Here is an 11,143-nt window from a genome sequence, read left to right on the forward strand (position 1 = left end):
CCTGGTTGGTGCAGAGTTATTACTGAGAGACCAGCGAGTAAGACCAGAGATGTCATAATGTCTTTCACTTGGTTAATCCCCCACTTGTATTTCTTAGATATAGCATTTCCCCAGGTCCTTCCTTCCCTACCACACATTTCCTTCCTTGCTTCCCAGTCTCCTTGTCTATTTCTTTGTCTCCTCCACACACTCGCTATGTGCCCTTTTGTCCTTTGTCCTTTCCTTGTCCACCATAATGCCTTTTTTATCCCTTTCTTTCCTTCAGTACCTCCACTGTTCACACTTCCCTCTTTTCTTCTCTACCTCGTTTCCTTCCTTACATCCTCAGTTCTTTCATTACCCCTTCCCTTCCTTCCCCAACATTTCTTACCTCCTCTTTCCTTCACAACCTCCCTCTTTGTTCCACTACTGACCAAATCTAAATTTATTTCTTTTCTACTTGTTTTTCTTGGGGGAGGTGTCTTGTGATAAACTGCACAGTTTCCTGGCGTCTCTTTCTGTTTCCGAAGAATTTCTTCTGGACTGACTCTGGACTGGAACTCTGCAGAAAACATGGCAGACTAAGCCAAGAAAAATCAGTTTTATCCCCATGTGCTGCTGCTTGTCATTACAGCGGGAGGCCAAACTGAAAGCTCTCTGTGCCTCCTCAGAGCAGGTTCACTTCAGGCTGTCGGGGTCGTAGAGTTTCTGGATGAGAATCAAAGCCAAACTGACTCAGCATCCAGGAAGCGGCACTGCAGTGCGTTAGGAGCTTGCTTCACTAACAGCCGGTTTCCTTTTCTACCTCTACTTTCCCTCTTTACCTCCTTCTTGCCATTACCACATCCTCCTTCCCTTTATCTTACTCTTCTTCTTAACATTTTTTTCCTCCCCACCCCCTTTTTGTCTCTTTCACAACCTTTTTTCCCTCCCTTACCTCTTAATTTCCTTCCTTACTTCCTCCTTTGCTCCGTGGCCTCTACTCTACCCTTCACTATCTTGTTTTTCTTTCTTTCCTTCTCCTTTCCTTCCCTACCTAATGTTCTTCCATAACCCCTCCTTTATTTCACAATATCTTCTCTTCCTTCCTTCTCATCTTCTTACCCTCACTACATCCTAACTTCCCTCCTTACCACCTCCCTTACCTCCCTATTTTCCCACTTATCTCTACCTCTCTCCAAACCTTTACCCTTTCTCTACATTTCAATGCCTAACTCCTGATTTACTTTCTTATCCCGTTTGATTTTCACTGCCTCCTAATATCCTTCCTTTTTCCCTTGCCCTTTCCTTTACTATCTCCTGTTTTCCTCTCTTGCCTCCTATCCTTTCATACCTAATGGTTTCTTTCCTATCTCCCTCCCCTCCTCGTTTTGTTCCCTACATCCTCTTTTTCTTTCATTCCTTCATTTCCTTACATACCTCCTCCCTTCGTTGCTCTCCCTTTTCCTATCATACTTATCAATTTATTTCCTCACCTCCAGCCTATTTTTTACTTTCTCATTTTCTTCACTACCGTCCTTTTCAGCTGTACCTCTCACTCCTTACCCTCTTCTTTCCTTCAGTCCTGCACCCTTCTCTTCCCTGTCTGTCTTTCCTTCTCCTTGTTCTGTTACTTAGAGGAGACACAGAGGAGGAGAGATGCTGAACACACCCCTTTGTGAGGCTGAGGATGCTGCAGCTCACCTGACAGAACCCTCCGGGCCACTGCAGGGTGAACAGGAGGCAAGTCCAGGAGCAGAAGGGCTTTTTGTCATACAGCTCTGAGCCCTGGTAGCCATATTTGTAGTCCTTCATGTGTCCCTCCTGTGTGGTGGTGATGTCAGGCAGCCCGAGCAGGAGCAGACTGAGCAACAACATCTCTGCCTCAGCGATCCAAACTGCACTGATCAGAGATCAACAGGGAGCAAAGAAACCATGAGCATCAACCAGAGACAGTGGTGGGACAGTTTTGGGTGCTTGTACTCGTCCACCTTATGACGGCTGCAGTGAGTTTTCACTGTGAAAACATGATTCATGATGTAAGGTGAGGAAGTCTCGAGAGGTCGGAGGTGTTTTCCCTCAAACTACAACTAGAATAAAAGACTTTTGGCTGCATTGTTCAAATTATCCAATATTTCTTGAAAAAACTAAAAGTTCTTAACATGAAACGTGACTTTTCTTTTCCTACTGATCATGTGACGACCACTTGTCTTATCTGGTGACCCTTTGGAAGGGCCTGACCCCTAGTTTGAAGACCAGACTCAGACATCATTTTACTGCCATCTGAGTACTTTCACTACTGATACTGAAGCTGCACAATGCTGACAATACCTTTATGTAAAGAGAATTTAAAAGGGAGGACTTCTACTTGTAACAGTGTGTATTTACTTTGTGGTACTGGTACTTTTATTTCAGTAAACGCAGAAACTACAATCAAAAAGCATCCGAACCTTAGCAGGTGCTTTTAGTGTTTAATAATAATGGTCTATATTCATATCATTTTATGTTTATGCTAGAATAATGCCTAAAAGTTAAGGTACACACAGTAAAACCTTTACATTTAAAAAGATCTCAGCATACAGCCGATTTTCTTGGCAGGAAAGAGAAGTCAGTAGCACAAAAGAACCAACAACTCCTGTAGAAAATAAAATCACTGTATCTCACGTTGTGTGTTTAACATAAACAGATGAACTAATTACACGACAGTGACCATCTCAACTATCTGCTGCAGGACAGATGTGAGAAACTTACCAGAGAGCGGCTGCTGCTGCACCTCGAGCTTCACTCTGCCTCAGTCAGGAAACGAGAAGTGAGACACACATTTAATGGTTTCTGCAGAAAATCTGGCTGCATGTTCATGAATCGCTCTCTGTGGGAGGCAAACCTCACTTCCTTTCACCTGGCAGGTGTGGAGTGTGACAAAGTGGTCACACAGTCACATGACCAGTGCATCCCGAGTCAGAAGCCTGTGTACAGCTTGTTACCCTGGTGGTGTGCTTCAGTTAGGTGTATATACAAAACCAAGTTAAGCTCGGCTTCCCCCCACAACAGTGAAAAAAAAAGCCACAACAAAACCGACTCACGGGTCTGGATGACCCGGATCAGCACCGACATCTAATGGACTGGTTCTGGGCCACACAGAAGCCGGGGCTGGGTGTCACAGGTGCGTTAGTTGCACTACAGAGCGACTGAACTTCTCATGTGGTTTCATTTCAGCATCTGTAATTATCTAGACCCTCACAGCAGAAGCAAAGATGAGGCTGTTTTACCTTTGGGAACCACCGGACTGACTGTAGTAGTCAGAACGAGCTCTGTCTTGAGCAGCTACAACATGGTGCTAATGCAACACTGCATCAGTATTAACACATTAACAAAGTCAATGATACACAGACACAAGCCACATTTTACTACAGAACAAGTACTTTGATTCTTTAAATACATTTTGATGATAGTGCTTCTGTGCTTTTTGAATACAGGACTGGTAATGTGGTATTCTGAAACTAGTAGTGGTACTTTTTCTCGAGTACAAGGCTGTGTACACCATCCTGCTGCCGCAAAGACCAAATACGGATTCATCCGCCACTGAAAATAGTCCCCAGCAAATGCACTGTTTATTCCTGTTTGATGGAAACTACAGTGAGAAGCTGTTTTAGGAAACTAACAAGTCTCCTTTAAGAATAAAATGACCTGTGTGGAGTTTTTAAAGATTTACATCTTCAGTGGAAACCGATGAGCTCGGAGCTGAGAGCCACAGCTGATGAAGAAGGCTAGGCGTTGCTTTGGTTTGCTGAGTGATGTGGGGTAAACACACTGATGAGTCACTGTTTCATTTCAAATTCAGTGTCAAGTCGACATCATCACCATGTTTCTGTGGACAGAGCTTTTATCATAGTGTGGACAGGATGTTTACACATCTGTCGCTTGTATCAACAGAAGAACTACATGTTACTTTAATACACGCAGCAGTACTACATTAAGGTTTTCTGTTAAAATTCAAACCTATGTAACTAAACATATCCAACTCTTAGTAGAAAATTGTACTTAAAGCACCAAATGTGCCCAAACACAGTACTGGAGTAAATATACTTTGGCCTCCGACTCTGTAATTGTCATAACACCAAACTGGATCAGGTGTTTCCAGGAGTACTCCAGAGACCAGGGTCCTCAGAAGCCCCTGGTCCTGGTCCCTGAAACCAGGATAAAAAGGTTTGAGGCTCAAAACATAACTGTCATACTCCAAGAAAACCAATCACAACTGGTCTCCTGTGCGTTTCATCATGCTGAGGAGAACCTGCCCTTGCTCTCCAACCTGCCTGTGTTTCCTTCTTCTCCACACAGCAGCACTTTACAGGACGCTGGGTTTTGTACAGTCAGTCCACCAAAACACCTCAGGGATACACAAGTCAGATGTGCCAAACTGTGGCTTTAGGGAACCTATGCACACAGTTTTATACGAGTCATGCACAGCAAGTGTGTCTGTTTCCTTCGTGCACAGTTTGGCCCCTGCGACAGATCGTAGTTTGGCAGAGGTTCAAAAATTCTGCTACTGTGTGTGTGGGAGTGTGTGTGAGCACACAAACGTCCTTGTGAGGGTGAAGCGAGGCAGCACAGCTCGACACAGACATGAATCATCTACTGGTAACTACAGCTCTTATTTTTCACTAACCTTCCTCTCTGCTCTTCAGTTTGTTGTTCTGGAAGCACTGCAGTGAAAAACGATCGCAGCAGGTGGAGAAAGGCTGCAGTGCTTTGCTCGATTTGCGTCGGGGAAGCGTGACCCAGCCAGGCCTGACCTTCGTACTGTGACAGATATGTTCAGCTTTCACTTTGACTGTCACAAGCTGGTGTTCTGCTCGTGTGTGCGCCCGTCGAGCCTCAGCGTGGCATTTGTAAGTCGTACAGATCTGGTCTGTAGCTCCAGGATCATGGCCTGCTGCAGGGTCACCCTCTGTTTTCACTGTCAAACCCTGCAGCACAGAAACAGCCACACTGCACTCCAGCACATACCAGGGAGAAACACGATATGCCACTCCACTGCCTTTACCTGCTGTTACTTTCCACGTCCATATCTGGCACACAGGTCACATGACAAGGTACGAGATGGAATATGTTGTATTTGTACACACAAAACCGCCAACGCAGTCCGGCGTTCAACCAGCTGCTTTTTAAATGACTCTTCAGCAGAGCACTGTGAACAGTGAGTGCTTTTCCATAATTAATCATTAGAGTCAGTTTATATACAACACCAGAGACCAGAGTTCACTTCCTGGATCCTCTGTGTGGTTTTGGCAAATAGTGCGTTTGTTGTCATGTGTGTACAACAACGTGTTCATGCTGCTGAAACAGAAAGACTGACATCAGCTGACTTTATGCAAACAGACTCCGCAGTGGAAACCACAGCAGGCAGCTGGGCCCAGTTTACCCCTGTGTCGTTCACTTCTCCACCTCCTGATTGGATCAGGAGTCAGGTTCAGAGGCTCTGATTGGCTGCAGCTACCCAGTGCGTCCTCAGCAGACAGTGCAAAACTCATGCACTTTCTTAAAGAGACACACAGCTGCTGTGTGTCAAAAGGTCACAGTCAGAGGAAAATACCCTTGTTGTTGACAAGCAGGAAGGTTAATCTTCCCAGAACAGTGTTGTGTGCCTGAAGGTTTGTTTATGTAAAACCTCCAGGCACACAACACCCTACGACCAAAAACACAACGCTGCTGCATCGGTGCAGTGCTGGCAAAATGGAAAGAACTGGAAAAACACCTGTTACTGCAACTAGTACCAAGCTTGTAGGCACACAGGTAAACAACCTGAACCCTGTTGAACTAAACACCTGTTGTGTTACTTTTTCATAGAAAATTGTTAGCGAGCTCCTTTTAAATGAGCTGAGTGGCCTGTATTAGTGCCAACACAGATGTCATCACTGTCACACATGCTCTAAAACTCGGCTCAGATGGTGTGAAACTGAGTTCTGGGTGATCGGATCACAGCTGGACAGCACTAGATACGAGTGTAAACACCCACCAAGACGGACTGTGATCGCTGAGACCACTTACTGAGGTGGTCTGGGTCTGACCACACATCCTATGTAGCAAACACTAATGTGTTCTGATGCGTCCCGTGGGTGCGTTAAGCAGAGCTGGATGTGGCACTGGCAGGGGGCGCCTACTTATTCCAGTGAAAGTTGCTCAGTGGCACAAAAAGTCTCCATGCTTGTGGATTCCAGCTATAAAATGACCTGGATGCTTTGCACACTTCTGCATCTTTGGACCACAGAACACGCGCACTTGCTTCGAGCAGAGTCTCCTGCTAGACCAGCGGCTGTCTTCCTGTTGGCTCCACACACACCTGAATGGGATAAAATAAAAATATCCTACGGCCAAAACTAGACTTTCCAAATAACAGTGGACACAATTAATTAAGCTCTAACAATGAAAAGGTGTCCAACGGGTTTGTGATGCTCAGCTGTCCGTTTGTGTTCGGGTCCTACAGCTCCTACTTACACAGACCGATGTCTGCTGGTGTTCAGTGCTTAAACAGAACTGAGGTCACACAGTAAGTGTCCAGTCCGAAGGAAGATGTCCCTAACAGGTTTAGAATCAGTCAGCCAGTGAGTGACTGCTGTCAGCAGATGGTAGCGGAGCAGCTCCTCACTGGTAGTGAAGTCTGGGACTGTTTTAACAGCCCTGTAATTATCATCTAGATGTGAAAAATAACGGTGGTGCTTCTGTCAGTGTGTGTGCGCGATCATGACATAGTGATGGCACTCACCGCTGGCGCACGGCGGCGGAGCGTCAAGTGTCAGGATGACCTGTGTTTGAGCCAAATGGTGACGTCCTGAAAAGGAACCGAGAGAGAAAATCACGTTCAAAAAAGAAAAGTACTAAAACGACTGAGCGAGGCCACCTGGAACTGGTCTCCCAGACGCACTCTCCCTTCCTCTTTCACATGTGCTCTCTCAGTATCACTACTGTGCCATCACAGGTGCCAAATCAACAAACTGCAACACAGGACAGTGCACGTGTTGGTGAAATGGTGAATAAACTGCTGTTAAAAGGAAAGTAACAGTGGATTATAGTCTCACTGTGACTATTAGTTCCTCAAAATAATGCTTCCCGATATAAAAACAGCCTTTAAAGCTTTTACAGTATTTTTCAGTTTTAACAGTTAAAGGTAAGGCACTGTACGCTGGGTCATTGTGCACGTGGGTGTGAGACAAACTACACCAAGTCAGAAAAAGGCACTTGAAATGTAAAATGATGGATTATGCAGCAGAAGGTACATTTCTCACCGTTACTATTATGATGGTCATTGTAACAGTGAAATGACTGATGGAGAAAACAAACCCGCCTCCTACACAGGAACCATCTGTGACACCAGCACAACGAAAGGAAGGTTGTGTTTTTCTGTGTTTTAGTAGTAACTTCTCTTTTTTAGGTGTTAGGTTTCACAGTCAAAGCTAACAAAGAGAGAACTAGAAGAGCTTTAGTGTGAAGTTTCAAGTTTCATTCATGGGTATTTCAGCTGGAATTAAACTCGGCCTGAAGCTCGTGTTTTTGTTAAAGAGGAGCACGTGTCTTCAGAGTGCGACACAAATCTAATGCTACACTGATGGTGTGACACTGTGAGTTACTGTGGAAACCTCAAGGCAGACATTTATCAGGTAGCCTAAAGCTGAAGAAGAGTTCGTATTAACTGAGGGGCAGCAGGAAGCAGGAACAAACATCCTGACTTTAACGTGGTGCTCTTACAGCTAAAGCTGCTCTCTGAACCGTCTGGTGTTTGGGAAGGTAACAGTATGTGGAGAACCTGTGGAAACGTGCAGCAACATGGACGAGAACAAAAGCATTTGAAAATGTTTCCATCGCTTCCATAAATCCTTCTCAAGGAAAAGAGGCGGAAGCATCCGAGTGGTTCGACGGGAAATCAGTTGAGGGTGGTGCTGACCAAATTTTAACTGACAAAGAAATGTGTGGGAACATGTAGGGGAAGAGATGTGAGTAGTAATGATGACAAGAAGCTGTGTATCTTCTATTAGGAGGCCACGGTCGCGTTCCAGCTGTGGTGCCAGCAGTCATCCATCAGACAGTTGAGCTGTGTATCTTCCATTAGGAGGCGACGGTCATGTTCCAGCTGCGGTGCCAGCAGTCATCCATCAGACAGTTTGGCTTTAAAATCTCCACCGTCTGCTTCCAGATGTGGCACAACTCTGGGCAGAACGTCAAACAAAGTACTAATTAATCCAAGTTTCCATCCACTGCTGGTACGTGAAGATCAGGAGTTGGTTGGTGGCACCACAGTGGGACAGAGACCTCTGACTGGAAACACTGATTTCTTCACAGTTTGAGGGGGTTTCACTGCTGACTTTCCTTCCTTCTCCTCTCTTCTCCAGCTGCACTTCAGTTTTCCAGATCTTTCAAATTTCTAATTTGTGTTTCCAGAAAGTTCCACTTCTGGCCAGCCGTGCCTTCAGCAGCTCCGCCAGGCAGCTGAGAAACAAAGTCCCTGAGGCCCAGAAACTCTTCCAGGTAACATGACAGTGGAGAACAGCAGCATCTGTGGACCAGTGTCACACAGAGTGAGCAGCGTGCCAACTGTACTGTACATGCTGGTAGCTGAGGCTGGGAAATGGGAGAAGAGGTGGCCCCATGCTCAGTCTGGTTCCCTGCTTCTCACTGGGTTTTGGTCAGTTTAACACGTCAGGGCATTTAAACCACTAACCCACTATGTGAACTAAAGCCAGTGACCCAGAGGCCCCGTGTCCACAGCTCATCTATAGACCTGTATGATTTTATTGTTGACATTAGGCTCCAATGGTGCACAGCATTCAGCCTGCACAAATGATCTGGCAAGTTATGATGATGCTATGTGTCAGTGACTGAAACATTTGTGGAGCAGGTTTTTACCATCTGCAGTCTTCAGAAACAGTCTACACAAGTTAACAGTAATTTGGCTCCGCTCATACTAACAATATCCAGACACTCCAACCCTTCATCTTACAGCTTTCTGTGGAATGTGGCAGTGGTGATTCCACCGCAACAGGAAGCGACAGGTCCAGAAACTGCTGCGGGGGAGAACCAAAAAAAAAAACAAAACAAAACAAAACATAAAAGCAGCTTCAGGAAATTAGTTAAATTCCAGTCAGACTGCACAGAAAACATGTGTAATACCCCCATGACAGTCATCTGTTCCAGGTCAGAGGTCAGTAGAGGCAGGTCCCACACACAGAGAGTGACTGTTCGGAGCTGGGTGGGGAGGGCGTTTACTTCAGCAGACTCCAAACACTCCAAACCGCTCTGGTTGATCCAGATACGTTGTTCTGTCATGTGCAGGGGAACGTTGGAAAGTCACATGCACCCAGGATCAGAGCAGAGCAGTGTGCAAAAGGACCTGGATAGTACTGAAGGCTTCCAGTAGTACCCTGGTTCCAGTCATATTTAGAGTTTACCTTCCTCTAATGTCTAGTTTCTCATGGCCCTGCTCCGTCCCACTGCACCTACAGTAAGAACCAGCCGGTATTTTACTGCTTTACAGTATTGACGCTGTAAATTACCACCTGGATTACAAAGTGCCCGCAACACCAGAGATTACACAATAATGACTGTCTGCACATACGTGCCCGTGGATACAGGAGGTGTGCACACACTGTGTATCTGTGTAAATGTACCGCTGCACCTCTGTGCCAACACTGTGGTAACCAGGATGTCTTCACGGTTACAGGAGGACAACGGGTTGCCGGTCCACATCAAAGGAGGACTTGCTGACATGCTGCTGTACCGGGCAACCATGACGCTGACCATCGCAGGTAACATGCTCAGACTATAAGAAGCAATTTATCTGTTTGGTCTGAAGAGATGCTCAAGGGTAGAAATACTGGCAGAATCCTAAATACGTCCCAACTCCTGCGCTGTGGACAGACGTGGTAGCTCACTGAGATTTCACCGGGCCAGATGACTGATATTTGTCAAATCTAGAGTCAACTTAAAAAGTTGTCAGAAAAATAAATACTCAAGTAGAGATACCTGAATAACCTACTTAAGTCATTTGTACCTCATTGCTTCCCATCTCAGTATCTGTTGTGTTCTCTACAGGAACCTGCTACTCTCTGTACTGGCTGGTTATTGCCTCCATGCCTCAGAAGAAAGCATAGAGAAGGAACAACCGCGGGCTCAGTCTATCGCATGGAGAACAACCTCGGTATTGTCTGTCACTAATGTTTGTTGTGTACAATTCTACTGGATTGCAATCTGTCTATTTCATCACAACGATGACGAATACATAAAAGCTGTTTCAAAAAAGAAGTTGGTGCCTGCAGAGTTTTCGTTTGTGTCTGTGTTTCTGAGTGAAGTCTCCAGTTAATCTAGAACACAGTGACTGTAAAGGTGCCAGTTAATTATCTTCTTTTGCATCATCTGCTTTTGCTCCGATGAGTTCAACAGGGATGGAAAGTACTACAATAGGTAAAAACACACACCAAGACGCGTTACATAATCAGGTCTAGAGCTCAGTGTTAGAGGGAAACCAACAAATCCCCCCAAGCAGCACTCGGCCACAGCGGGGAGGAAATCTCTGAGTGAACCGGGCTCTTGGTGGGCGGCCTTCTGCCTTGACCAGTTGGGGTGAAATGAAAATGTGCAGACAGTGCTCAGCCTCTACACACAGAGGAGCATTTAGCGCTGACAGTCGTCCCACAGAGACCAGGAAGGAGACAAAGCAACCACAGAGCAGCTACAGACTGATGTGGTTCCAGGAGAAACTAACATGGCTTCCTGTTAAGATCACATCTGGCAGGAGTGTGAGATGGCAGCTGCTTCTGATCTCCTCCAGCTGTTCTCCCCACTGCCAGAGGAAGAGGAAATGTTCAGCAATGGCACCACCCAGTGTCCTCACACCATCACAGCCCGTCCACATTCTTCACAGCACTTTTCTTCCAGGTCTCTTGCTCCCACTGAAGAGAAACTTAACGCTGGAACATTTTTCAAAGTAGACAACAGTGGTCTTCCAGCTTTGTGTCAGCATTCCTCCCTCTCCTGTTTGAACACATGGAAACCAGCTCCATAAAGAAATGCCTTTCCCAGTTTGGGGTGGAAGAGGCTGTCTGACCAGAAACACTTTCTTCTTTCTTCACACTTCAAACTACTTCTGTGATTTGTCGTATTGTTAGATTCCACCCAAATTCTTTTATTGAAAGCG

At 45.7% G+C, this 11,143-nt stretch overlaps 2 protein-coding genes across 2 annotated transcripts in view; one reads left to right on the forward strand and one right to left on the reverse strand.

Moving 5' to 3' along the window:
• rnaset2l (ribonuclease T2, like) overlaps nucleotides 1–4,762 on the reverse strand; it is an 11,337-nt gene extending 6,575 nt beyond the window's left edge. Inside the window, exons 1-3 of the mRNA XM_020622728.1 lie at nucleotides 4,625–4,762; nucleotides 2,710–2,744; nucleotides 1,663–1,856 (exon numbers count right to left, since the gene is read on the reverse strand). Coding sequence (XP_020478384.1) covers nucleotides 1,663–1,836 — 174 coding nt within the window. The 5' untranslated portion in view covers nucleotides 1,837–1,856; nucleotides 2,710–2,744; nucleotides 4,625–4,762. The remainder of the gene's footprint in view (nucleotides 1–1,662; nucleotides 1,857–2,709; nucleotides 2,745–4,624) is intronic.
• On the forward strand, nucleotides 4,475–10,263 carry cox7a1 (cytochrome c oxidase subunit 7A1). The gene is made up of 4 exons (XM_020622729.1): nucleotides 4,475–4,596; nucleotides 8,392–8,478; nucleotides 9,671–9,755; nucleotides 10,042–10,263. The coding sequence occupies exons 1-4, from the start codon at nucleotides 4,582–4,584 to the stop codon at nucleotides 10,098–10,100; spliced, it is 246 nt and encodes an 81-aa protein (XP_020478385.1). The 5' UTR covers nucleotides 4,475–4,581; the 3' UTR covers nucleotides 10,101–10,263.
• The last annotated feature ends 880 nt before the right edge of the window (nucleotides 10,264–11,143 follow it).

The sequence above is a fragment of the Monopterus albus genome, unplaced genomic scaffold (genome assembly GCF_001952655.1).
Source record: "Monopterus albus unplaced genomic scaffold, M_albus_1.0 scaffold287.1, whole genome shotgun sequence".
NCBI classification, from domain to species: domain Eukaryota; kingdom Metazoa; phylum Chordata; class Actinopteri; order Synbranchiformes; family Synbranchidae; genus Monopterus; species Monopterus albus.

Bases quoted from the DNA above. Each gene is read 5' to 3' on its own strand.
- cox7a1 (XM_020622729.1), top strand. The intron at 8,479-9,670 runs GTAACATGACAG...TCACGGTTACAG, and splicing joins AGGCCCAGAAACTCTTCCAG to GAGGACAACGGGTTGCCGGT. The intron at 9,756-10,041 runs GTAACATGCTCA...TGTTCTCTACAG, and splicing joins CATGACGCTGACCATCGCAG to GAACCTGCTACTCTCTGTAC.